At 39.5% G+C, this 27,863-nt stretch overlaps 1 protein-coding gene across 5 annotated transcripts in view; it reads right to left on the bottom strand.

Annotated features, from left to right (window-relative positions):
- UNC80 (unc-80 homolog, NALCN channel complex subunit) overlaps window positions 1-27,863 on the bottom strand; it is a 257,506-nt gene that overhangs the window by 130,526 nt on the left and 99,117 nt on the right. For all 5 annotated transcript variants that reach the window (XM_060193977.1, XM_060193975.1, XM_060193974.1 and 2 more), the window contains exons 22-23: window positions 22,263-22,435; window positions 1,634-1,846 (exon numbers count right to left, since the gene is read on the bottom strand). In XM_060193977.1, the coding sequence (XP_060049960.1) occupies window positions 1,634-1,846; window positions 22,263-22,435 (386 nt within the window). The remainder of the gene's footprint in view (window positions 1-1,633; window positions 1,847-22,262; window positions 22,436-27,863) is intronic.

The raw sequence follows: 27,863 nt of genomic DNA on the forward strand, positions 1-27,863 counted from the left end.
CTTTTAGATGGGTGATGTCATAGGGAGGTCATTTTGCTGACAGTGAGTAGGATGGGTCAGAAAAAAGGAGGCAGTGGGAGAAGAGATGAAATGCACAAACACTTGAGTCATCCAGATGAGAAATAATAAAAATCTGACCTTCAGGGGCAACAGTGACATGGAAGAGGTGGAATCAACAGGGAATGGAGGTTTGGAATTTGCTCAGAAACTGTCGTTTCAGATGATGGTGGCACCAAAAATAAGAATAGAAAGCTCAGGATGTTTTGTCAGTGGGGGTGTGTTTATACAGGGAGGAAGGTTTTATTAGGGCCAGATTGTGTTGCAGAATTTAAGTAAATGCCTCCCAAGAATAACTGGCAAAACCAGTCTGAGAGTTGAAAAATGCAGTGGATAAAGAATTCTGTGCAAGTGATATACAAGGAACAGATGAAAACACAGGAGTCCATGTAACCCAAGGGAGATTTATAGAAAGAATTTGGGGGCCAGATGGTGGCACACCTGGTTAATTGCTCACATCACTATACACAAGGACCCAGGTTCAAGCCCCAGGTCCCCACCTGCAGGGAGAAAGCTTCACAAGGGATAAATAGGGCTGCAGGTGTCTCTCTCTCTCTCCCTCTCTATCTCCCCCTCCCTTCTCAATTTCTCTGTCTCTATCCAATCATAAATAAATAAATAAAACAAAAAATTATATATATAAAAAGAAAGAAATTGTAAATGATCTGGGGTGGTCTGCATTTACAGAGAGGTAGGAGGCAGAGGATTAGAGAGGAGGAATTTGAGACCTTAGAGCTTATGACATAGAAGACAAAAATGAAGAAAAGTGGGGACAGTGACCAGTGTCAGGAACCTCAGGGAAGTCAGCCAACATTTGTTCTGAAAGTATCAGGAAGTCTCTGATTCAAAACCTTCTTGTAAGCTGGAAGCCCTCTAATAATTAGCATGTAATTAATGGTTTCAGCTTTCTGCTGGGAACCAATGATCCTATTGATCCTGGCAACTGTTGTCTGCTACGAAAGCCCCTGACAGTTAAGCCCTCCTCAAAGGAGACAGGTAATAAAAGGGAAGTAACGCATCCCTCTAATCTGAAACATCTGGCCAATCTTAAACAGATTTTAAAAAAAATCTCAAACCCATATAACACACAGAGTGGGTATGCAGGTAGACCTATTTCAACTGCTTCTGCTTCAGACACCTATTAAGAATTGGCAAAAACTGGGTTTTGAAGAACACAAGTTAGAACAGAAAGTCAAAACATGGATTTGCATATTGAATAATAGTAGCAATGACTTTCAGAGAGGTAATTCTAGACAATCCTACAGCTGAAAGCAAGGTTTTAAAAATCTAACCTAGAAGCAGAACCTAAGTTCCTCTACTTACTAGATAAATAGCTTAGCTTAATCTATGTAAACTTCTGTTTTCTTAACTATACAGAGAATATAGGATCTAATTTTACTGATACTAGGAGTCCTAGGAGGATGAAATGAATTAGTCTGACTGCCTTTTGCTTGTTTGTACAGTACCAGGTGTAGAACAAATACTCAGTAAAGTGTCACCCAAATAAACAAACATAAAAAACATGATGGCTTGATTAAAGCATGCTCATTTTTACTTCAGAAAATCGAAAGCTCACATCTCCCCACTGGTAGAAGAGCTTGGCAGCATTCCACTGCAGCTTCTGATTCCTCTTGTTGCCCACAATGGGAGACCGTCCCCTGGACAGCCCTTTCTTGGTGATATTCACATGATGTCCTTTCATCCACTCTGGCCAATTGCCACGATTGCAGCGGTGAACAAAACGGGCACATTCCAGGAACAGTGCTGCTCTGGCTACCACAGGTGCTTCCTGAGTTGGGTTGTTAAGAATGAATAATGAGGCATTAATGAACAATTAGTTGATTTTAAGATAATTCTATATACTTTAAGCCCCTTCCTTCCTTCCTCCCTCCCTCCCCCTCTTTCTCTCTCTCTCTCTCTCTCTCTCTCTCTCTCTCTCTCTTTCTTTCTTCCTCTATATTTTGGTCTGGTTTAGCCACATCTCCCAGGATAGTGTCAGTCTGGCTAACAGCATGGGAAATCTGGAATCCACTGAGAAAAATTGGAAATCTAAGAATTAGGCATTTTAATGACATCTAGTTCCTGTGCTTAATTTTCTTCTTTTGGAGAATCCCAAGTAATTTCATGACTTTGTATGTTTACAATGCAGCTGGGATCTGAACATGAACTTGAAATGTTCACTATATTTTAAATATGAAACTTATTCTCAACATGAAGCAAAGAAGTAGTTAATTTCTTACACACACTACAGTGCTCAAGGGCCCAGATTCAAAGCCCTGGTCCCCACCTGTAGGGGGAAGCTTCATGAGGGAGGAAGCAGGGATGCAGGTGTCTCTCTGTCCCTTTCTGTCTTAATTTTCCCTCCCTTCTCAGTTTCTCTCTGTCTCTATCTAATAAACAAATAGATATTTTTTTTAAAAGATAGTTAATGTCACCAGATTCCAGATGTCATCAGGATGCCGGCCAGGCTTCACTAGACTGAAGACCCCACCAATGTGTCCTGGAGCTCTGCTTCCCCAGAGACACACCCTACTAAGGAAAGAGAGAGGCAGACTGGGAGTATGGACCGACCAATCAACGCCCATGTTCAGTGGGGAAGCAATTACAGAAGCCAGACCTTCTACCTTCTGCAACCCACAATGACCCTGGGTCCATGCTCCTAGAGGGATAGAGAGTGGGAAAGCTATCAGGGGATGGGGTGGGATATGGAGATTGGGTGGTGGGAATTGTGTGGAGTTGTACCCCTCCTACCCTATGGTTTTGATAATTAATCCTTTCTTAAATAAAAAAGAAAAATAAATAAATAAAACTGAAAGAAAAAAAAAGATAGTTAATTTCTGTAACTAATCTTATTCTATCCAATGTTATTAATAGTGATTTTTGTCCCATTTATAATCTGTTACATTTGACTTGCTCTCTCCAACATACTTCAAGGAAGTATAAATACTCCTTAACTTTTTGGTTAGTAAAAAGAGAAAGTTGATACTACATTATGTTAAATTGGCCTTTTTGCTTTCCAACTCATCATAAATAATAGACTAAATTCTCATTAAATAGACTGTTTCAATGAAAAGTGTTCAAGGGAGAGGAAATTATTCAACTAATAAATGAAAAGTAGAACTTTTTTTTTCCCAGAAAAATAAAATATGGATTCTTCTTGTAATGTTTAGATGTGCTTCAAAAATACAAGAAGGAAAAACACTTAGTCGATATTCAGAAACTATAAATGGTCAAATACTCTACTGATTTCTTTACAATCTGAAATTAACAAGTTAATAAGAGAAAAAGGAATGTGAACTTTCCTCTGTAATGTTAATAGGTCAGAAGAAAATGTACAGGTCAATGATAAACATTAAGATCTATATCAATTAAAATCCATATCATAATCATTACATTAGAGTTACCTAATAATCAGAGATCACATGGTATCCATATTTTCAAACTGAGCCCATTTTTCTCATCTCAAGCAGTAGTGTTAACAGTGCGTTAATCCATGATGTGAACATATGGGATGATATGTAGTGTTATCAACTACATGCCAATTCATTTCTATGAATTACAACTTTTAATTGTCTTAACATTCCTGTACATACAATGTCCTTATTGTAATGTTTCATAAATAAGGGGTAATTGCTCTACTATCACATAATTCATTTAAAAAGGGATAGACAGAGGGGCCAGGCAGTGGTGCACCTGGTTAAGCACACACACTACAGAGCACAAGGACCTGGGTTCAAGCCCCTGCTCCCCACCTGCAGGAGGAAAGCTTCACAAGTGGTGAAGCAGAGCTTCAGGTGTCTGTCTTTCTCCATCTCTATCTCCCTCTCCTCTTAATTTTCTCTCTGTCTCTATCCAATAATAAATTAACTTAGAAAAAGGGATAGACAGAAGATTCAATCCAGATCTCTTTGATGCACGTATCTATGGTAGGTAGTTCGCATTTGGTAATCACAGTATCTGAAATTATACTGATACAGAACTTGTAACAGTAAAAGATAATTTCTATAATTCATGTAGAAAGTCACTATTTAAAAATATGACATCATCTCACCTCACTACGGAAAGAGAGGCAGGCTGGGAGTATGAATCAACCTGTCAACGCCCATGTTCAGCAGGGAAGCAATTACAGAAGCCAGACCTTCCACCTTCTGCACCCCATAATGACCCTGGGTCCATGCTCCCAGAGGGATAAAGAATAGGAAAGCTATCAGGGGAGGGGATGGAATATGGAGATATGGTGGTGGGAATTGTATGGAGTTGTACCCCTCTTATCCTATGGTTTTTGTCAGTGTTTGCTTTTTATAAATAAAAGTAAAAAAAAATAAGACATCAATCCCACATACTGTTATTTTCTAAAGCATCAATATATAACCAGGCAATATTTTCCCATTTTAAACTAAGTTTCCACCCACTCTAATCATAAAATGAATGGAGGTAACTAACTTTAGCTATTTGGCATATCTCTATGTCCCTGTCTCAAGTTTTCTATAATTTAATTTTATCAAGCTGTTTGCAGACTTGTGAATATGGTATTTCATATCTTTCCCCATCAGAATTATCACTGGGGTTCATTGCCTGCAGCACTTCACTGCTCATGATGACCATTCTTTTCTTTTCTTTCTTGACATAAGAGGCAAAAAAAGGGGGGGGGGAAAGGGCCTGGGTTGTGGAACAACTGGTTGAATTCAGACATTACCATCCACAAGGACTGGGGTTTGAACCCCGGAACCCCTGCTCTCTACCTGCAGGGGAAGCTCCATGAGCAGTGAAAGCAAACACTTGACTGCAGCTGTCTCTCTCTCCCTATCTCCCCTCCGCTCTCAATTTCTCTCTGTCCTATCAATTAAAATAGATAGGAAAAAGGGAAAATTTGGCCTCCAGAGCTGTGGATTCTTTAAGAATTAAGAGAGGGAGGGGGCACACCTGGTTGAATGCACATGTTACAGTGTACAAGGAATCAGGTTCAAGCCCCCAGTCCCCACATGCAGGGGTAAAGCTTTGTAAGTGGTGAAGCAGGGCTGCAGGTGTCTGTCTGTCTCTCTGTCTCCCCCTACTCTCAATTTCTGGCTGTCTCTGTCCAATAAATAAATAAATATAATAAATTTTTTTTAATTTAAAAAGAGAGAGAGAGGGAGGGAAAAAGACAGAGAGAGCAAAAGACACACCGCACTACCGCTCCACTGCTTGTGATGCTTTCCCATGCAGATGCACCCAGTGTGGTGGCCAGAAGCTCAAACCTGGGGCTTTGGGCACAGCGGCATGTGGGCCCGAGCAGGTGAACAGCCACTTGCTGGCCACTGGCTGCTCATAAACGTCCCTGGCTTGCAGAGACTTTTCCATCTCCTTTTTCATTTTCATTTTATTTTTCCCAGAGCTTTGCTCAGCTCTCGCTTGTTATGGTGGTGCAGAAAAATTGAACCTGAAACTTCAGCACCCAAATTTCCAATTTTAAGAAGTCTTCCTTAACCCTTTCTCCCTTCAGAGCTGGTTACTTCATATTTTTGACTAGCACAGTATCTCATATACAATGAATGATTCACGCAAACAAGCGTGAATCGAACATTTTCTTGCTACCTACAATCTAAATTAATGCCTGTCAAAATTTGATAAGAATTAAGTCCCTATACAAATTTAGCTTTATAAGACATATTATGTATTTTTACATGACAGGCAAAATCAATGGATGAAAAGGCAAAATATAAGAACAGCACTGAGACTTGGTCGTTAATAAAAGAGGATACTAATGATGAGAATTTATCAACAGTTGCATTGGTGCCAGGACTTGGTAGTAGGTCACAAGCAAAGACAGACTTGAGATTGCAAAGAGTGACATAAATTTATGTATCAAACTATTAGTGCTGTGGTGTCGGAATATACAGACTGCGTAACTGCACTCATTGCTTTCAGTGTTTATTTTGACAAACATCTCAGATATGCAAAGTGATGTCTAGGAGTGGCTGGAACATCTGTCTCTGTAAATGAATGGCAGTCTGGAGGGCAAGGAGAGTGGTGCAAATTTATTCTTAGCCTGTCATATTGTGACACACTCCCAATAGAAAGCAATTTGTTGCTTAATGACAGGTGGACAGAGGCAACATTGCTGGAATAGCATTATGCTATGAACCCTGACTTCCTTGGGATGAACAAGAGTGAAACTGCATTTAAGCATATGTATATAGGGTAGAGGGTCTTTCTATGGTCCAAACAATTAATGGTACTGGGAGGATTAACAATAAACGATGAAAGCTTCAAATTGTGCTGAGGCTTCTTGTGTAGAGTTTCTTTTCTTTGTGAATGAAATGGTGTTAGTTGCTTAGAAACTCAAGATACTTTGAAAACCAAAGTCAATTTTCTGCTTTCAAAACACCTCTTTTACCAAAGCAGACATTATCAATGATTAACCCTAAGGAAAAAAATTAAATTAAAATTTGAAGTAACATTGTATTTTAATATGTAAGTTTCTGGTATGCATCGTTCTAAATCAACATCTGTATATTCTACATTATCTTATTTTAAAAATATTTTATTTGCTTATTCATGGGAAGAGAGTGAAAGAGGGCAGAAAGAATCAGACAACATTCTGGTACACCTGGTGCTGGGAATTGAACTTGGGACCTCATGCTTGAGAACCTAACCCTTTACCCACTGTATCACCTTCGGAAATGAGATCTCATGTTAAGTTCTAATCTACATTTGGAAGCAGAACTGTGATCAATATGAAGGTAATTCTCCTGAACAATAAAGCACAGCACTGAGAGGGAGGGTGGTTACTATCTGATGGATCTGAACCATGTAAATTGCCAGACTCAGTAATATCTGTCACCATCTGCACTTAAAGATGATGACACAGTCTGCCTTTTTATTATTACCTTCATGACTCTGGTGGTTTGAATGCAGGCTCAGGAATCCTATAGTCAAAATAGCAGTGAACAACATCAATTTCTGGGGCAGGTCTTGTCATACACCTATTACTATACCGACTATTGAAATACAAATCTAAATTCTAATGTAAGTCCTAGCGGTAGAGACTTAGCAACAAGTCCTGAGCTCACAGTATAAGGAAAAGAGTTTCCCTGCTATTTTAAGCCAGTAATGTCTGTGGGTAATTATTTCCCTTGTAAATTCATTTCAAGGTCTAGCTTAGAAAGTACTCATTATAGGAGCAGAGTTACACAATACCTGGGATAAATGATTCTTCCTGGACATAACATAAAGTATATTCTCCCTATTTTGATAGAGCTTACCTCTTATGGCTCAGTGCAATCTGAAGCAGCAGCAAAAAGTGGAGGCATGACAGAATGGATAGGGATGGATTCACATCACAGAGAAAAACAGCACAAATGGAGAAAAATGAATCGGAAGAATGCAGCATGGCTGAAAAGAACCACAGAGTATCAGAGGCATAGTTGAAAGAGAACATCTAACGAAATTTGACACCACTGGCATCACACAGAGAATTGTGGTGGTGGTCCTGAAAGAAAAATAGGAACATTTCAATTTCTTCTTTCTCATTAACATGATGCCAGATAACTTTTAATGTTCCATAAAGCCACAGAATGACTTTCATTTCGCTATGCCCTAATAAAGTCATAGCTCCAAGACAAATAAAAATCAATTATAAGTGAGAAAACAAAGTATTAGGCTAGACTGTATGAAATTTTAACTTCTGAGGGTCAGAGTCAGTTGAGCACTAACATTTTCCTATGGTTCTATCTTACACAAGATTTTCTTTGCAATGGCTATAAGTTGTCTAGTTACGATTACAAAATGTCGTGAGAATGTCCTTATGTAACATGGATTCCTCTACCACTCTATAGCTAGAAAATTTTGATCATTAAGCTATTTTTTTCTTGACTTTCTTTGCCAATTTCCTCTGCATTTTATAAGATAGTCATATATATTGAATGTTTCCTTTAAGAAAGCAAGCAGAATGCTAATTCAAACAGCTGGGTTTTATTTTGCCTGGGGACCAGAGCATATTTTTTTTTTACCAAGATATGATGGTTAATTGAAGGTTATAATTGCAAGGCATTCCTTACCCCGAAGGGCTATATCTAAACATGTTATATGAGATGAAACCTTGACTCATCCTGAAAATTTATATAATGATACCAGACAGGAACTGTTTTTAAAGGCTGAATATTTTATCTTGACCTCTTGGGAATTACATAATTTTTATTGTCTTACAAAAAATATAAGACATTTGCTGGTGCCGGATACCAATTTATTCAAAACCAGTGGGAATATGCTGTTACTGTGGGCCTTAGTGTGCACTGGAGTCTAGTTTGCTAGCGGGCATGTGCTTGCGAGTCAGTATTTATTACTTAGCCTGTATTGAATTCTCTGCTTGACTGAAATCATTAAGTAACTGACAAGCTGCCTCTTTCCCTCAGCACATTTCTACAGTCACTCTGGGCAACTGAAATGACTCGGCTGACAAGGCTTGAGCCAAGCATTATTGTTTAGATTACATAGTCTGGACAGCTAGTCATTTTAACACTTTCTCAGATCATATGACTATTTTGGGTAAGTACTTTAAAAACCAAATGAGAACTCTTGTCTCGCAGTATGATGGATTAGGTGTAAAGACACACTTTGTTTCATTTAGGTACCCTAAAATGCAGGGTGAAATAATCTGAAAAGCTCTTAATTTTGTTTTTGTTTTTAATATGGCATAACAGACTGTTAGAGAGTATAAATCATAGAAATCGAAGAGAGTGTAGGATTATTTGCTTTAGGGATTTCTGTTGACTAAGGAAAGATTACCATATTAGTTTTCTCTTTCTTTTTTTTTTATATTTTATTTATTTACTTATTTTGGAAAAAGACAAAGGGAAATTGAGAGGGAAGGAAGAGATAGACAGAGGCACCTGCAACACTGTTCTAGCTCTCAAAAAGCTTCGCCTTTACAGGTGGGGGCTGGAGGCTTGAACATGGGGTTTTACACACTATAATGTGTACACACTACCAGCTGCACCACTACTGACTCTTTAGAGCATGGATTTTTAATGGACTACAAGTTACATGTTTGGATTAAAGCAGAGAGACAGATCAGGTTGTACACTGTTACATAAGGCCAAGATCTTTGGTGGAAATTATCCTTTGTGGAGAGATATCTTCCCTACAGATACAGGCTTGCCTAGTGACACTGGGTTGTGAAGCAAATAGAAAAGAAAATGTGAAAAGGATTCTTTGAAAATTCCTAGCGGAAATCCTACATTCTCATTTGGAACTAGAGTGGATATTACTTCCATGCTGCTCACCCGCCCCAAAAATAATTTAAGAAATGATTTTAGGTAGGTGATATACGTGCCTGAAAATGAAAATCTTCTTTAGAGGAATTCTTTTTTATTTTTTTAAGAGAGGAAAGATACTTTATTATTATTTATTATCTTTATTTGTTTATTGGATAGAGACAGTCATAAGTCAAGAGGGACAGGGTGATAGAAAGGGAGAGAGACAGTGAGACATTTGCAGCATTGCTTCACCACTCAAAAAGCTTTCCCTTTGCAGGAAGAGACAGGGGGCTTGAACCTGTGTCCTTGTGCATTATAACATGTGTGCTCAACCAAGTGTGCCACCACACAGTCCTGTAGGAATTCACTCCTTCTCTCACGAATTTGAGCACGCATAAAATCCACTGGGAGATGTGGACACATTTGATTCCTTGGCCCAAACTCCAGAGTTTTCAGATTCAGAAGATCTGTTGCAGGGTCTGAAAATTTACATTTTTGATACACTCATAGGTGCTGCTTGTAGGTGATTTGCATAGGTCTGAAAGAATCCTCAAGGTAAAGTTCTCAGGAGTAATCTGAAATTAGAAATACCTAAGAAGAGGGTTGGGTGGTAGCACAGTGGCTTAAGCACACATGGCGTGAGGCACAAGGAATGGTGGATGGATCCCAGTTCAAGCCCCCGGCTCCCCACCTGCAGGGGGGTTGCTTCATAAGTGGTGAAGCAGGTCTGCAGGTGTCTATCTTTCTCTCTCCCTCTCTGTCTTCCCTTCCTCTCTCCATTTCACTCTGTTCTATCCAACAATGATGACATCAGTAAGAACAACAACAATAATAAGCACAACAATGATAAAAAAAAGGGCAAGAAAAAGGAAAAAAAAATGGCCTCTAGGAGCAGTGGATTTGTGGTACAGGCACTGAGCCCCACCAATCACCCTGGAGGCAAAAAAAAACACCTAGGAAAATATGACTCCATCATTTGTAAGAATGGTCATAAATACAGAATAAAGGGGTTCAGGTGGGTAGCACAGCATTTATGTGCACATGGTGCAATGCACAAGGACCCGGGTAAGGATCCCGGTTGGATCCCCGGCTCCCCAACTGCAGGGGGTGTCGCTTCACAGGCAGTGAAGTAGGTCTGCAGGTGTCTATTTTTCTCTCCCCCTCTCTTGTCTCCCCTCCTCTCTCAATTTCTCACTGTCCTATCCAACAACAACAACAACATAAATGGTAACAATAATGACAACAACAAGGGTAACAAAATGGGAAAAAAGTGGCCTCCAGGAGCAGTGGATTGGTAGTGCAGGCACCGAGTCCCACTGATAACCCTGGAGGCAAAAATAAAATAAAATAAAATAAAATAAAATAAAATAAATAAAATACAGAATAAAATCTTCAAACATTGCAGCAATTGGAGTCATAGTGTGACAAATATATTTAAATCTTAATGTGGATAGATACTACTACAGAATTAGGCTATTAAAGCTGATACGGCAGTTCTAAAGCAAGAATCAAATGGGGTTTGAGACACTGCTCACTAGGTAGGGTGCCTATGTTTCCATGCACACAGCCAAAGGTTTCAACCCTGACACAACCCGAGAGGTACTCTGGCATGAAAGGAAACTCCAGTGCTGCGATAATTCTCACTTTTTCTCTTTCTTCCTCTGAATAAAGAAGTGACCTGAACCATTGAAACTGTGGGTGTGGAAATTGCCGGTACTGTAAAAAAAAAAAAATCAAATGGATCTTTCACAAATTAAAAAATTCATTATTTAAAATTTAAAACTCAATAGGCAGACTAAAACACAGAATAGATTTAAATTTTGCTAACTTCAGCACCACTGAGCAGTGGTGCCTTTTATGGAGGGTAGACTATGCATTATAGAATGTTTAGTGTCGTTTCTTCTAACTATCCATTAGATGCCAGGAGCAAGCCCTAGGTCTTGACTATCTTCATCCAGACATTGCATAATGTCAGCTGGTTGGCTAATAACTATACCTGGTTAAGAGCCATGGGAAAGAGACACAGTGGGGAATAGAAATGGAAGTACCTAGGGGGAAAGGCGGTAACGCAGCAGGTTAAGCGCACATGGTACAAAGCACAAGGACCGGCGTAAGGATTTCGGTTGGAGCCCCCAGCTCCCCACCTGCAGAGGGGTCATTTCAGAAGAGGTGAAGCAGGTCTGCAGGTGTCTGTCTTTCTCTCCCCCTCTCTGTCTCCCCTCCTCTCTTGATTTTTCTCTGTCCTAAGCAACAACAATAATGGCAACCAATAACAATAACAACAAGGGCAACAAAATAGGAAAAAAATAGCCTTCAGGAGTAGTGGATTCGTGGTGCAGGCACTGAGCCCCAGCAATAACCCTAGGGGCAAAAAAAAAAAAAAAAAAGGACATCAGAACATTACCAGGAGAGACAAAAATAAAGAAAGAAAACTGGGAAATGTTATGCATGTACAAACTACTGTATTTACTGTCAAATGTAAAACATTAATTCCCCAGGAAAGAAATCAAAAAAAGAAAAGTAAAGAAACAGAGTTCTTAAAAAACAGATTAAAAAAAAATTATTTATTTATTCCCTTTTGTTGCCCCAGTTGTTTTATTGTTGTAATGATTGTTAGATAGAATGGAGAGAGGAGGGGAAGACAGAGAGGGGGAGAGAAAGACACCTGCAGACCTGCTTCACCGCCCGTGAAGCGACTCCCCTGCAGGTGGGGAGCCGGGGACTCGAACTGGGATTCTTATGCCAGTCCTTGTGCTTCGCACCACCCCTGCTTAACCCACTGCGCTACTGCCCAACTCCCCAAAACAGATTTTTAACATATCTTTTAATTTTCTGGAAAGAAAGATCAAAGAAAATGCAAAGCAAACAAAACTACACAGTGTGAAGCTGAGAATTTGCCAAACTAGATGTTATATACTAATTACATGAATTTAGGTGGTATAAGAAAAGTAAACTACAAGTATTTTAGTGAAACAAAAAATATTGACACTAAAGAGATGACAGGAAAGCAATCAAGGATAGTGTTGGAGGTAAGAGATTATCTACAAAGGCATGTTAATTAAGATGGAAGAAAACGGTGTAATGTCCTCAAAGTACAGAAAAGGAATCCTAGCCCATTATTAAAATGTCAGCTACAGTATCTTTCAAGGATGAGAACAAAAAAAGGTATTTCTGATAAACTGTAGCTAAGAAAGCTACCGTTCATTGAACAAAAATAAAGAGACTTCCCTGTTTTTTCTTCAGGAGGATATATATGTCTTTAAAACCTCTACAGTTTTTCTTATTTGTAAGACTAGTAAACTGATTTTAAATATTTGTTGTTGGGGGCCAGGCGGTAGCTCAGTGGATTAAGCGCACATGGCGCGAAGCACAAGGACCGGCATAAGGATCCCGGTTCGAGCCCCAGGCTCTTCACCTGCAGGAGGGTTGCCTCACAAGTGGTGAAACAGGTCTGTAAGTGTCTATCTTTCTCTCCCCCTCTCTGTCTTCCTCTTCTCTCTCGATTTCTCTCTGTCCTATCCAACAACAATGACAGCAATAACAACAATAATAACAATAATGATAAACAACAAGGGCAACAAAATGGAATAAATAGCCTCCAAGAGCAGTGGATTCATAATGCAGGCCCCAGTGATAACAACCCTGGAAACAAATATATGTGTATTTATATATATTTGTTGTGTGCTTGGCCTTGCTTAGACAACTGTTCAATAATTTTACTAGAGAGAGACAGAGAGAGAGAGAGAGAGAGAGAGAGGGAGGGAGGGAGAGATAAGAGAGACTGACTCACTACAGTGCAACACTGGTGCCAACCCCAGTGATGGGTATTTCTGTGTGGTGCTAGGGCTCATATCTGGGCCACACAAGGTAACGCATGTGCTTTACCAGGTGAGTTATTCCTCAACTCCAGTAATTTTAGATTCTATAAAATCAAATAAGTATTTTACTTATTTACTAATGAAAGGGAGAAGAGGAGTGGGAAAGAACCAGATATCACTGTGGTACATGGGGTTCCAGAAATTATCCATGAGGATAATTTCTGGAACCCCATCCGTTCCACCCCGGTTCCATGGCTGCCAGTTCTTAGCAACATCACCCCGCCAGATATTCGTCGGGATGCGGCATCATCTAAGTTCATTTCCCACGTCTACGCTTGACTGGACCTGCCAATATACGCGGATATCTTCGCCCACCCTGTCCAACGCTTGACGTCTCGTCACCCAATCTGGTCCCCTACGCCTACACTGAACTTCTCTGTTCCAGACTCTTGGAAACAGAGTTGGCAGTCAGCTGAGGTAAAGAACAAACACGTCATCACAGACCCCTGCAAGTGTCAACCCGGCTTTGACCTAGCACATTATAATTGGGCCCTCCTCGATCGCTATCGAACAGGCCATGGCCGGTGGGCCGCTATGTTCCATCGCTGGGGAGCCAGAGACGACCCGAACTGCCCCTGTGGCTCCAGACAGACTATGACCCACATAGTCAACAACTGCCACCTCTCCAGATTCAAAGGAGGTCTCGAAACTTTACATCAGGCTCAACCTGACGCTGTTGACTGGCTACGGAAGAAGGGCAAACGCTAGAAGAAGAATGGGCTGGTAGGGATCAAACTCAGGACCTCATGCTTAAGAGTGCAACGCCTTATTCATTGTGCCACCTCCTGGGCCACTGCAAATCAGGTAAGTATGCAGTTTAAAATAACACAGAATAGGGGGGCCAGGTGGTGGTGCACATAATACAATGCACAAGGATTCTGGTTCAAGCCCCCAGCTCCCCAACTGTAGGGGAATCGCTTCACAAGCGGTGAAGCAGGTCTGCAGGTGTCCATCTTTCTCTCCCCCTCTCTATCTTTCCCTCCTCTCTCAAATTATCTCTGTCCTATACAGCAATAACAACAACAAAATGGAAAAAAAAAGGTCTTCAGGAGCAGTGGATTTGTAGTGCAGGTACTGAGTCCCAGTGATGATCCTGGAAGTAAAAAATAAAATAATAAATAATATAACAAAATAATAATAATAACAACACAGGATAGAATACTTTCCAAACAAGTAAAGAATGTAGATGAGGGCAGGGGTAGATAGCATAATGACTATGCAAAGACACCCTCATGCCTGAGGTTTAAAGTAAGGATTACAAAAGCTGGATAAGGGCAAAAGACCAGCATACTTTAATGATGGCTCTTTTGGTCACGACCAGGCCACCCCATCATCTGGGACCCTAGTCAGGGGATCCTGGTATTCCCATAGACATGATGGGCCTAGACCTCTAACAGATCCCCCTCTCCACTGTCACTGGTTGTCTCCATCAGGAACAATATAGTGGACCCTCTTGTGGGCCCCAACAGGACCTTGCCCTCAATGTGGATCAGCAATGGAAGGGACTGCCCCACTCTCCAATGGGAGGCTGGGTCAACATACTCTACCATTCAAGGAAGACAGGCCCTGCAATGAGTACAGCCTAGGATGTTCCCAGCTATCACCAAATAATGTGAGCTCAGACATACAGGGATGCAGAGGTTATACAGCATCCTGCAATAAATACAGGACTCAGATAAAATCAATGGAGCTTACAGTTAAAGATATTTATATACCTTACCCATATTTGGGAACTATTCTCTTCCCAGCTTCCTAATTCCTATTTCAAATTCTGACACCATCTCCCCAGACAATACCTTTGGTCCACCTGCATGTTAGCTGTCATGCTCAGGCAAAAATTAGTAAAGTCATGGACCACTTGGAATATACCTAAAATATTTTTTCCAAAACGGAGATCCCAAAAGTCATCTGCTATATCTTTGCCCTTAGCTTCCTGACTATTAAACAAATTGTTCTGCTTTCTATCTTAATGCTTTTTCAGCCACCAAGTTGAAGATGCTACCATGATGACAACCTGACTTCCCTGGACAGACGACCTCACCAGTGTACCATCTCTCCAGAGCCCTACTCCACCAGGAAAAGATAGAAACAGGCAGGAGGTATGAATCGACCTGCTAACATCCATGTCCAGTGGAGAAGCAATTACAGAAGCCAGACCTTCTGCACCCCATAATGATCCTGGGTCCATGCTCCCAGAAGGATAAAGAACAGGGAAGCTTCCAATGGAGAGGGTGGGATATGGAACTCTGGTGGTGGGAGTTGTCCCCCTTCTTATCCTATGGTTTTATCGATTATTATTAAATTAATGAAGTGGGGGCAAAAATATACAAATATAAACAGATAGTTGTTGAAATAATAGTTAACCCATATCTGCAGCCTTAGGAGAACTGCTGTAGCTTCCAATGGAGGGACTGGGGATACAGGACTCTGGTGATGGGAATGGTACAGAGTTGTACCCGTTATCTTATAATTTTGAAAACCAATATTAAATCACTAATAAAAATAAATTTAAAGATAGCATTGCAAATTTTCAGGAAACACGAACAAGCCAATATATTGTGATGGGATAACTATTTTTTTTCATGTAAATAAAAAATGAAGTAAAGAAAACAAATTTTATCTTAATGATGGGTCTAGACCTTTAATAGACCCCTCTCTCCACCATCACTCACTGGTCGCTTCCATCAGGAACATAATCATAAGCCCTCTTATGGGCCGCTACAGAACCTCGCCCAAAATACAGAACAGCACAGTAAGGACTCCCCCATTTTCTGAAGGGAGGCTGGGTCAACCTGTACTGCCACTCAAAGGAAGACTGATTCTGAAATGAGTGCAGTAAGAATGTTCCCAGCTGTTACTATGGACTGTGAGCTCAGACTGACAGGGGTAGAGGTTACACAGGCTCCCGTGCTAAATGTGAATAGATATGAGCCCTAGGTCAGATTGATGGGGTTTACAATTAACAGTATTTATATACCTTCCTCATATTTGGGGGCTACTTTTGGCGCTGGTCCAGCTTTCTGGTCCTGTTCCCAACTCTGACATCATCTCCCCAGACAATATTTTTAGCCCACCTGCATGTTAGCTATCGTGCTCAGACTAAAACTACTAAAGTTATGGGCCCTTTGGAATATACCTAAAACAGACTTCCTAGCTTCTTCCCACACGAAGCCCCCTTAGTTCTGTAGTTCTGTTTTATTCTTACCTTTATATTCCTGATTATTAAAAAATCTGGCCTGCTTTATATCCTACTGCTTTTCAGCCACCAAGTTGCAGATGCTACCATGATGCCATCCTGACCTCCCTGGGCAAACGACCTCATCAGTGTTTTCTGGAACCTCACCTCCACAAAGCCTTATCCCATCAGGAAAAGACAGAAACAGGCTGGGGTTATGGATCGACCTGCCAATGTCCATGCTCAGTGGAGAAGCAATTACAGAAGCCAGACCTTCCACCTTCTGCACCTCATAAAGAATTTCGGATTCTTTAGGTTTTTCTATGTATACTATCATATCATCTGCAAATAGTGAGAGCTTGACTTCTTCCCTTCCAATCTGTATTCCTTTGATTTATTTCTCTTGCCTGATTGCTATGGCAAGAATTTCCAATACTATGTTGAAGAGTAACGGTGACAGTGGGCAGCCCTGTCTAGTCCCCGATCTGAGGGGGAATGCTTTTAGCTTCTGTCCATTGAGTATGATGTTGGCTGTAGGTTTGCTATATATAGACTCCACTATCTTGAGGAATTTCCCATCTATTCCCATTTTTTGTAGAGTTTTGAGCATGAATGGGTGTTGAATTTTGTCAAAGGCTTTCTCTGCATCTATTGAGATAATCATGTGGTTTTTGGCTTTGCTTTTATTGATGTGGTGAATGACATTGATTGACTTACGGATGTTGAACCAGCCTTGCATTCCTGGGATGAATCCCACTTGGTCGTGATAAACAATCTTTTTGATGTGCTGCTGTATCCGGTTGGCCAAGATCTTGTTTAATATTTTGGCATCTATGTTCATCAGAGATATTGGTCTGTAGTTTTCCTTTTTTGTTGTGTCCCTATCTGCTTTTGGTATCAGGGTGATGTTGGCTTCATAGAAGGTGGAAGAGAGTATTCCTGTTTCTTCAGTCTTATGGAAAAGCTTAAGAAGTATGGGTACTAACTGTTTCCTGAAAGTTTTGTAGAATTCGTTGGTGAAGCCATCTGGTCCAGGACTTTTGTTGTTGCGGAGATTCTTAACGGTTTCAATTTCTTTGTCTGTAATTGGTGCATTTAGGTTTTGTAGTTCTTCTTGGTTCATTTTTGAAGGCCATATGTGCTGGTCTCTCTCTCTCTCTCTCTCTCTCTCTCTCTCCCCCCTCCAGAGTTATTGCTGGGGCTCTGTGTCTGTACTATGAATCCACTGCTCCTGCTGATCATCTTTTCTTTCTTTTTCCTTTTTTTCTATTTCTTTTTCTTTTCTTTCTTTCTTTTTTTTTGATATAACAGAGAGAAATTGAAGGGAAGGGAAGATAGAGAGGGTGAGAAAGACACCTGCAGACCTTCTTCATGGCTTGTGAAGTGACCCACCTGCAGGGGGAGAGCTGAGGGCTCACCCAAGATCCTTGAATGGGTCCTTAGACTTTGTCCTATGTGTGCTGTTTTGGTCTCTCTCTCTTCTCTCTCTCTGTCTCTCTGTCTCTATTCTCTCCGCTTTCCCAAAGTATATAGAATAAAAAAATTGAGCCAAGAAGGAGGTTCAGAGTTACAGATTATGTAAGAGGTCCTATTAAAAAATAAGTCAAACAAGAGATTTATCAAATTATTATTCAATATCCTTTTTTAAATAACTTCAATGAATAAACCAGTATTTTTTGTCCTATCAGGATTATTTTTCAACTCTGCAGTTATATTACTCTCTTTATGACATATACCAAGCTTTTTCCATCTCCGCATACCTTATATATAAATCCTAAAAGGATACCAGTTAAGAAGCAGTTATTCTTTGGTATTTTATCACTAACAAATGCTAAAATCACATTACTTTATTAGTCTTCTATTGTCAATGACAACAAATTAAATTAGACTGCAATCTCAACATTTTGGTTTCACAGGTGGGTTTTAGGGGGTACTCATGAAACTCTTGGTATTGCAAAATATATTGTCCATAACTGAAGTTATACTGGGAGAATTTCTATAGCTTTTACCCACTTCTAAAAGAGTCTGTGTCTGCCAAATACAAAATCACTAGTTTAGAGGGTGAATGTATCATATGAATCTTTAAAGTTGAAAACGCCTTATTTTTCCTGTTACATATTTTAATAAAGATTATATATGTTTAATAAAGATTCAAATGCTTTTGGACCACCAGAATTAATCAGTCACAGTTTTATTTTGAAGACACATTTAAGTTTATTCTCTCTCTCTCTTCTTTTTTAGATGAAGACAGAGTAAAAGAGACCACAGAACCAAAACTTCCGTCAGTGTGATAGGTGCCAGGCTCAAACCTGGGCTGCACACATGCCAAAGCAGAGCTCTATTCAAATGAACTATTTTCCAGGCCTTAATGTGTATTTTCAATGAATCAAAATACTCATTCTAAGAGGCCGGGCAGTAGTGCACATGGTTAAGCACACATAGTGTGAAGCGAAAGGACAGGCACAAGGATCCTTGTTCCAGCCCCCAACTCCCTACCTGCAGGGGAGTTGCTTTGCAAGCAGTGAAGCATGTCTGCAGGTGGCTTTCTCTCCCCCTGTCGTCCCTTCCTCTCTCAATTTCTTTCTGTCCTATCCAACAATAACACTAACAACTATGGAAAAAAGATGGCTGCCACGAGCAGTGGATTCGTAGTGCAGGCACCCAGCTCCAACAATAACACTGGAGGCAGAAAAAATTACTCTAGAATTCTAATTTATTTAAATCATATTTTAAAAAAATGAAATACAAATTATTGCTGAGAAGAACACTGAATGGGATGAGAAGATTCTTCTCTAAGGTTAGTTTCAGTACTAACTGGCTTTTATAACCAGAGGCAAAGTCATTTTAATTTCTTTAAAATTTTGTTTTTGGGTCCATAATGATTTATAAGACACATTGCCACATGGATACAATGTGTCATCTTTCTGTGATAGGTGTTTGTACACCAGCATGACAATGTACTTAAAATCCTTCACCATCATGCACTGGGTTGCCGTGTTCACTCAGCCCATTCAGAGTCCTTGATTTTGCTGCCAACAGACGATCCCTAGACCAAGCTGCACATGCACAAAAGTGAACCCTAACTAGATAAAAGACTTGGATATTAGACTAAAAATCATTGGCAGAACACTCCACAATGTTTGCTTCAGGAATGTCTCTGAAGAATCAAACATATAATAACATCAAGGAAAACGAAAGCAAAAGTGGACCCATGGGACTGCATCAAACTAAAAATCTTCTGCACAGCAAGGGAACCACCATCCAAACAGAAAGGCATCCTACTGAATGAGAGGTCTTTATATGCCATACATCAGACAAAGCACTGATAACGAAAATGCGTAAAGAACTCACAAAACTCAGCAGCAACGACAAAAACAAACAAAACAAAACAAACAACAGCCACAAAAAAATCCCCACTAAGATGTACAGAAGACATGCACAGAATTTTCACCAGAAAAGATGTCCATATGACCAACAGCTACATGAGAGTCAATTGGTAATTATACATATATATATATATATATACCATACACACACACACACACACACACACACACATATATTCTTTAAAAGCTGATCTAGATTTGAAACAAGCTCAGTTATTTTCTGGCTTTGTAACCCTGACATGTTAAGTATTACATCAACAACATTTCTGAACTTTATTTTTAATTCCTATGGAAGCACAATAGACACAACAAATGTTAATCTATTTAAGGGCTATCACTGGAGTTTGGCACTTGCACTACAAATCCAACGCTCCTGGAGGTCATTTTTTCCTCCTTTTTCCCCTTCTTTTTTTCTTTCAGTTGACATAGATAGAAAGAAACTGAGAGGAAGATAGAAAGGGAGAGAGAAAAAGGAACGCCTGCAGCCCCGCTTTATTACTTTTGAAGCTCCTCCCCGAAGGTGGGGATAATTTACCAACTGTAAAATTCTGTTACTAGAAAGCCTAGAAATAGATCTTTATACAAATAGATTCTTCATAGGGAATGTTTCCAAATTCAGAGTCATGCATGGAGAGAGACTACTGTACTCAGCAAGGGGCCAAGGACTGCTGTACTCGTCAGCAGCACACTATGCCACTATTACTCCAAGCCTTGCTTCTGTCCCCTAGTCAATCCCTTTTGTCTGTGTAGTGATGTCTGATGTTCAACATTTTGTCAACACTTTTCAATCATTGCCAGCTTGCTATTTATCAAGTGGGGAGGTATAGACATTTAATAAGCATTTCTTAAGTTCACTTTAAGATGGAGTACTGTTTATTGACAATTAGCATGTTAGATACACTGAATATTCATGGATTTAAGATTTGTAAAAAAATATAAAGTGCTTAATTGATTTTCCTTTTGGTATTAATAGTGGTATTTATTTATTTTATTCTATTCCTTTTTGGAACATGTCAAGGTGTGATTGAGAAAAGTCATCCATGGCTCAAAGGAAGGTCAATTTTTTAAAAATTTATTTATTTATTTGTTACTGGATAGAGACAGAGAGAAATTAAGGGGAGGGAGAGACAGAGCTGGAGAGAGACAGAGAGACACCTGTAGCCCTGTTTCACCACTCGTGAAACGGATCACAGAAAAAATTCAATGATGATGTGGTTCAGGAGGTGGCATAGTGGCTAAGGAACTAGACTCTCAAGCATGAGGTCCTGAGTTCAATCCCCAGCAGCACATGTACCAGAGTGATGTCTGGCTCTTTTTCTCTCTCCTCCTATCTTTCTCATTAACAAAATAAATAAAATCTTTAAAAAAAGAAAAAAAATTCAATGATGTACTCTACAAACACTGTATGATTATCTAAGATAAATATGAGTGATGACTGGTCATGTACTTATGTTCTGTAAATCTGGAAAAAAGTAATCAAGTTGTCATTATGTTTAGCTGTTGTGATGAAAAGTTGTAATGAAAGTTGTAATGAGAGTTCATTTTAATTTTTTTTTAACTAGTACAGACATTTATTTATTGATATTTAGCTAGTATTTTCAGCCCAATATTTATAAAGTAAATGAGAAGTTTATTAAAACAGAAAATAAGTACAGGAAGTTGATTGGTTGAGTTCTAAACTCACATATGGTCCCAGCTTACCTGACAGAATCCAATTTTTTTTAATTTTTGGTAATTTTTATTTATTTGATAGAGACAGCCAGAAATCAAGAGAAAAGAGGGTGATAGAGAGGATGAGAGACAGAGAGACACCTGCAGCCCTGCTTTACCACTCATGAAGCTTTCCCCTTGCAGGTGGGAACCAGGGGTTTGAACCTGAGTCCTTATGCACTGTAACACAGGCATTCAACCAGGTGTGCCACCACGTGGCCCCTAGAAACCACTTTCTAAACAAGATGCATCTACACTACTTACCCCCTTACAGGTGTATAATGCCACATGACACTTAGAATGCTCTTGCTTGATTAATTTCAAATGGTTCTTGCTTTGTATTTTCCTTCAGTTGTTAAATAATTAAAACAGGGCTGGGAACGCTTAAAGGACTAGTAAACATTAGGCATATACTGACAGCACTGTAACCACAATAATGACCTACATTCTTGAGAAGTTACTATATGTCAAGTACTGTGCTGAGTACTTTCCATATAATATCCCATTTAATTCTCACACAGACCTAGAAGGTGGGTATATTATCACTGTCATCCTCATTTTAATAATGTTAAAATGATTTTAACTCTGACATCTTGACTTCTAAAACCTCACCTACTTAATAACCACCATGCATGCTTTCCATTCTACTTACCAGAGTACATTTATGAAATATTTCCCCCTTTCTTTGCTACTTATACTTCATCACCTCTCTTTCTTCCTTTACCAGTAATGGTGAAAAGCAAACAAAACAGGACCCTATAGTTTGGGCTAGGATTAAGATGTCAACCTTCCCTCTTAGTGGATCCTTCCAATAACTTACGAGGTCCAGTGCTGCTGCCAGAATGGACGCGTCAGGAATTGTCCCCGGCTCACAGCAGTTTAACAAAAACTGAAAACGCTTCATGCCTTGTCGGATTGCTCCAAGATTCACCACATTTTTGCTTTTTCCACCTTCTTGGTTGGAAGACAGATGATCATCGAAAGTGTGGCAACCTATAGTGGTTTTCCAGTGGAGGAACGAAGGAGAGAGAGTGTAATGGGTCACAGGTCTTAAAAGCTTCAAAGTTATCACAGTGAGTTTTCTGTACTGTTGGCCCTTCCACACCCTCTAAATCCTGATGCTTGATCTGAAAAAAACTATGACTTTAAGCAATCTGGTGACATATGGCACATGTAAATATCACATTTTGCAGAGAAATTTGAAAATGAGTCTGATAATTTTGCTATTTCTCCTCCCTAATACTAATAAGGGTTTTATGTATATTTAAAATGTCTCTTCCTAGGGTTTCTTTCCTTCCTTCCTTCCTTCCTTCCTTCCTTCCTTCCTTCCTTCCTTCCTTCCTTTCTTCCTTCCTTCTTTCCTTCCTTCCATCCATTCTTTTCTTTTCTTTTCTTTTCTTTTCCAGAGCACAATTCAGTGGGATTGAACACGGGACCTCAGAACCTCAGGCATGAAAGTATGTTTGCATAACCTTTATCCCATCTCCCCCACCCAATATATCTCTTCCTGTAATCAACAACTAACTTGTGTTTTTATGAAAGATGCAATCACCATAAAATTTTAATTTGTTGTATAATTTGCTATAAAGAACAATAAATTGATATCTAATTTATAATGAAAGTCATTTTGGAAAGGTATAGACATCAAAATCTCAATGATATTCTTGAAGAAAACTGAACAAATTATTTAAAAATTCATGTGAAGCCACACAAGAAATCAAGAATAAACCAAGCAACCCTTGAGCTAAAAGAGGTGAAGCAGGTCTGCAGGTGTCTGTCTTTCTCTCCCCCTCTCTGTCTTCCCCTCCTCTCTCCATTCTCTCTGTCCTACCCAACAATGATGACATCAATAACAATAGGAGTATTGTGATATCAGGTTTCAGTATATACAACTAGAAGAAGAAGTATATACAACAAAGCAACAGTAATTAAAACAGTGTGGAAGAGACACAAATGGGGTCTCAGATCAATGAAACAAGATAGAGAATCCATTACAAGCTCACACATATCTGGGCAACTAGTATATGACCAAAGGAGCAAAACTATTCAATGAGGAGGAGGAGGTCTCTTCAATAAATGGTGCTAAGGAAACTAGAGTGTCACATGTAGAAAAATGAAATTAGGGGCCGGGTGGTGGTGCACCTGGTTGAGCACACACACTACTAAGCACAAGGACCCAGGTTTAAGTCCCTGGTCCCCACCTGCAGGGGAAGTTTCATGAGCAGTGGAGCAGGTGTCTCTGTGACTCTGTCCCTCTCTGTCTCCTCCTTTCTTTCAATTTCTGGCTGTCTCTACCCAGAAAATAAATAAAAATAATAATAAAAATATTTTTTTAATGAAATTAGATTACCAGTTAACACCATACATCACAACTAACTCAAAATGGATCAATGGCATGAATATCAGACCTAAAAAATATAAAATACATAGGAGAAAGCATTAGTGCAACATTTTGGGTAATCTATAGATTGCTTTTGGCAGGATGGAAAATTTGATATTTATTCTCCAATCCATGAACAAGTGTTGTAGTATTGAGAAGTGAAATTAAAAAAAAAAGATTAAATAAATGGGACTTCATCAAATTGAAAAGCTTCTACACATCAAAAGAAAACTACACAAAGGTCAACAGGACTAGACTGAAGATATTTGTCCATCATATACCAAATAAGGGATTGATAAAAAAAAATCTACATAGAAGTTGTACAGCTAAACAACAGAAAAATCAGTATAACAATAAAGTCTAGGCAAAAGACCTGAATAGACTGATTTCTAAAGAAGAGACACAGATGCCTACAGACATATGAAGAAATGTTCCACTTCACTTATCATTAAGATATGCAAATTAAGACCACAATGAAATACCAATTCACACCAGTAGGGATGATTCACTTCAACAAATTAAGAGATGAAATGTGTTAGAGTTTGTATCCAGAAAGAACTCTAGTGATGGCATGCTACTCGGTTATTAAAATGCTGAAGTCATCTCCTTCTGTTATCTTGGGTGGAACTAGAAGATATCTTGCCAAGTTAGATAAACCAAAAGGGAAGGACAAATACTGAATGATCTCACTTATAGGTGGAATCTGTGAAAAAATAAGCACAGGGAGGGAGAAAACAAAGTGAAATGAGAACTGGGAAGGGTGTATAACATCAAAGCAAGGAACTCTGGGGAAGGAGGTGTGGAAGAGAACTTTGGGGGCCTGGTGCAAAATGGAATTATACTCATATAAAAATGACCAATGACTGCACTGTGAAGCATTAATCTCCTCAATTTAAAAAAAAAAGGTTTGAACCCCGGCTCCCCACCTGCAGGGGAGTCGCTTCACAGGCGGTGAAGCAGGTCTGCAGGTGTCTATCTTTCTCTCCTCCTCTCTGTCTTCCCCTCCTCTCTCCATTTCTCTCTGTCCTATCCAACAACGACAACAACAATAATAACTACAACAATAAAACAACAAGGGCAACAAAAGAGAATAAATAAATAAAATAAATATTTTTAAAAAATCAAACTCTGGTACATTGTTAGTGGAACTGCAAACTGGTGGAGCCCCTATAGAAAATAGTATGGCAGGGGTTGGGCGGTAGCACAGTGGGATAAGCACACATGGCGTCACGTGCAAGGACTGGCATAAGGATCCCAGTTCGAGCCCCCGGCTCCCCACCTGCAGGGACGTCGTGTCACAGGTAGTGAAGCAGGTCTGCAGGTGCCTATCTTTCTCTCCCTCTGTCTTCCTCTCGTCTCTCCATTTCTCTCTGTCCTATCCAACAATGACATAAATAACAACAATAACAATGACTACAACAACAATAAAAACAAGGGCAACAAAAGGGAAAAAAATTAAAAAAAAAGAAAATAGTATGTTGGAGGCCAGGTAGTGGCACACCTGGTTTAGCACACATATCACAGTGTGCAAGGACTCGAGTTCAAGCTCCTGCTCTGCATCTGCAGGGGTGAAGCTTCGTGAGTGGTGAGGCAGGGAGCTGTCTCTCTTTCTCTCTTCCTCTGTCTCTCCCTTCCCTCTTAGTTTCTCTCTCTCTATCCATTAAATAAATAAATAATAAAAAATTAAATATTGATTAAAATAGTATGGCGAGTCCTTGAGCAAATAAAAAAAGCAAAAGCAAGTATCTTCTAATTATTTACTTATAAAATGGAAATATTGACAAAACCATAAGATAAGAGGGGTATAGTTCCACACAGAGCTCCATAATCCCACCTCCTCCCTTGAAAGCTTTCCTGTTCTTTATCCCTCTGGAAGCATGGACCCAGGATCATTATGGGGTACAGAAGGTGGAAGGTCTGGCTTCTGTAATTGCTTCCCCGCTGAACATGGGCATTGGCAGGTCGATCCATACTCCCAGCCTGTCTCTCACTTTCCCTAATGTACCCTGGAACCCCATCTCTCCAGAGCCCTGCCTCACTATGGACAAAAAAAGTAAGTATCTTATGATCCAGTAACATCACTCCTAGGCACACAGTCAAAGGACATGAAAAGACTAGTTCAAAGAGACATATGCATCCATATGTTCATTGCTACATTATTTGCAATAGCCAGGGTGTAGAAATAACATGAATGCTTATCAATAGATTACTGAAAAAAAAGAAGTGATGGGGCATGTATTCAATGTGATGCTACTCTGTAATAATAATATGATATTGTGTCCTTCAGGGCAAAATTGATAAAACTCGAGATGATTATGACTAGTAAAGTGAAGAAGGAAGTAAAAGAACTATTAGTCGGTTTCACTCATATGAGGAATATAGAACACTGAAACACATGGACTTGGAGAAAAAAAGGTAGACAAACCTTCTCTAAGACTATGTAAGAGGAAGTCGGGTGGTGGCACAGTGGGTTAAGCGCACATGGCGCAAAGCGCAAGGACCAGCTTAAGGATCCCGTTTAGAGCCCCTGTCCCCACCTGCAGGAGGGGGTCACTTCACAAGTGGTGAAGCAGGTCTGCAGGTGTCTATCTTTCTTTCCCTCTCTCTGTCTTTCCCTCCTCTCTCGGTTTCTCTCTGTCTTATCCAACAGCAATGGCATCAATAACAACAAAAATAATAAACACAATGATAAACAACCAGGGCAACAAAATGGGAAAAAATAAAAGACTATGTAAAAATGATGGTGGTTACTGTTGGGGAGTGGTGGAGATGCACTGAAATTTGTGATGAGTGTGGTGTATACAATTCCCCTGTAATCTTATAATCTACAATAGAGAAAAATTAAAGCAGAGAGAACAGAGACAGGTAAGAAGCAAAAGGACAGGTAAATAGCCAGTCTAAGTTCATACAACAGAAAACTATAAAGTCAAATTCAACTCCAGATCTTATAATAATAACTCTGCAGTATTGGTACTGCATTTCTAGACACCCATCTGTTTCTATTGAAGACAGACAAGTTTTCATGTTCTCCTCAGGGTAGTTGACCATGCTAGGAGAATTTACTGTAGTGAATGAACACTACATGTTCTTTGGTTTTATTTCCTGTGCTTTAGTATCAAACTGGTAGGTAATTGTACTTCGTTAGCATTTTGTATTGTAATACTCCCCCCAAAATGTTAAAAATGAAATATTGACTTTAAATACATCTTTGCTTTATCAGTCTTTTATAGCATGTAAGAATGCTTCTTAGAGGGGAGTTGGGCTGTAGCGCAGCAGGTTAAGCACAAAGCACAAGGACCGGCATAAGGATCCCAGTTTGAACCCCGGCTCCCCACCTGCAGGGGAGTCGCTTCACAGGTGGTGAAGCAGATCTGCAGGTGTCTATCTTTTTCTCCCCCTCTCTGTCTTCCCCTCCTCTCTCCATTTCTCTCTGTCCTATCCAACAACGACAACAACAATAATAACTACAACAATAAAACAACAAGGGCAACAAAAGGGAATAAATAAATATTTTAAAAAAAAAAGAATGCTTCTTAGCAGTTTGGCCATGGTGACTATTTTTTGAGTTTTTGAACATTTCAGATGGATTTATTTACATTATATTTTTGAAGTATAATTTACACAAGATGCATTTTTATAAGCAATTAAAATTTTAAAAAGTCACTTTAAAATCTAGCGTCTCTTTACACTGCATTTCCCATAATGTTGATGATAGCTAAGCAAACAAAAAAATTCATCAAAATTTGTGATCAGCTAAAAAATGTTTGCCTTTCCTTGTGTGTAGCAGGTGGGAATGTAAGCTGTAACCTTAGGAGGATCTCTGTGGCTTGCAAGAGAAGGACTGGGGATTTAGAACTCTGGTGCTGGGAACGGTATAGAGTTATACCCCTGTTGACTTGTAATTTTGTAAATCAATATTAAATCACTAATAAAATTAAAAGAAAAAAATGTTTGCCTTAATTAAATTATCTCCCTCCAAGTAGAGAAATAATTTCTAAAATAAATAATTAGGTAACTGTGAAAACACAAAGAAAAAACATC

This window comes from Erinaceus europaeus, chromosome 7 (assembly GCF_950295315.1).
Source record: "Erinaceus europaeus chromosome 7, mEriEur2.1, whole genome shotgun sequence".
Lineage (NCBI taxonomy): Eukaryota > Metazoa > Chordata > Mammalia > Eulipotyphla > Erinaceidae > Erinaceus > Erinaceus europaeus.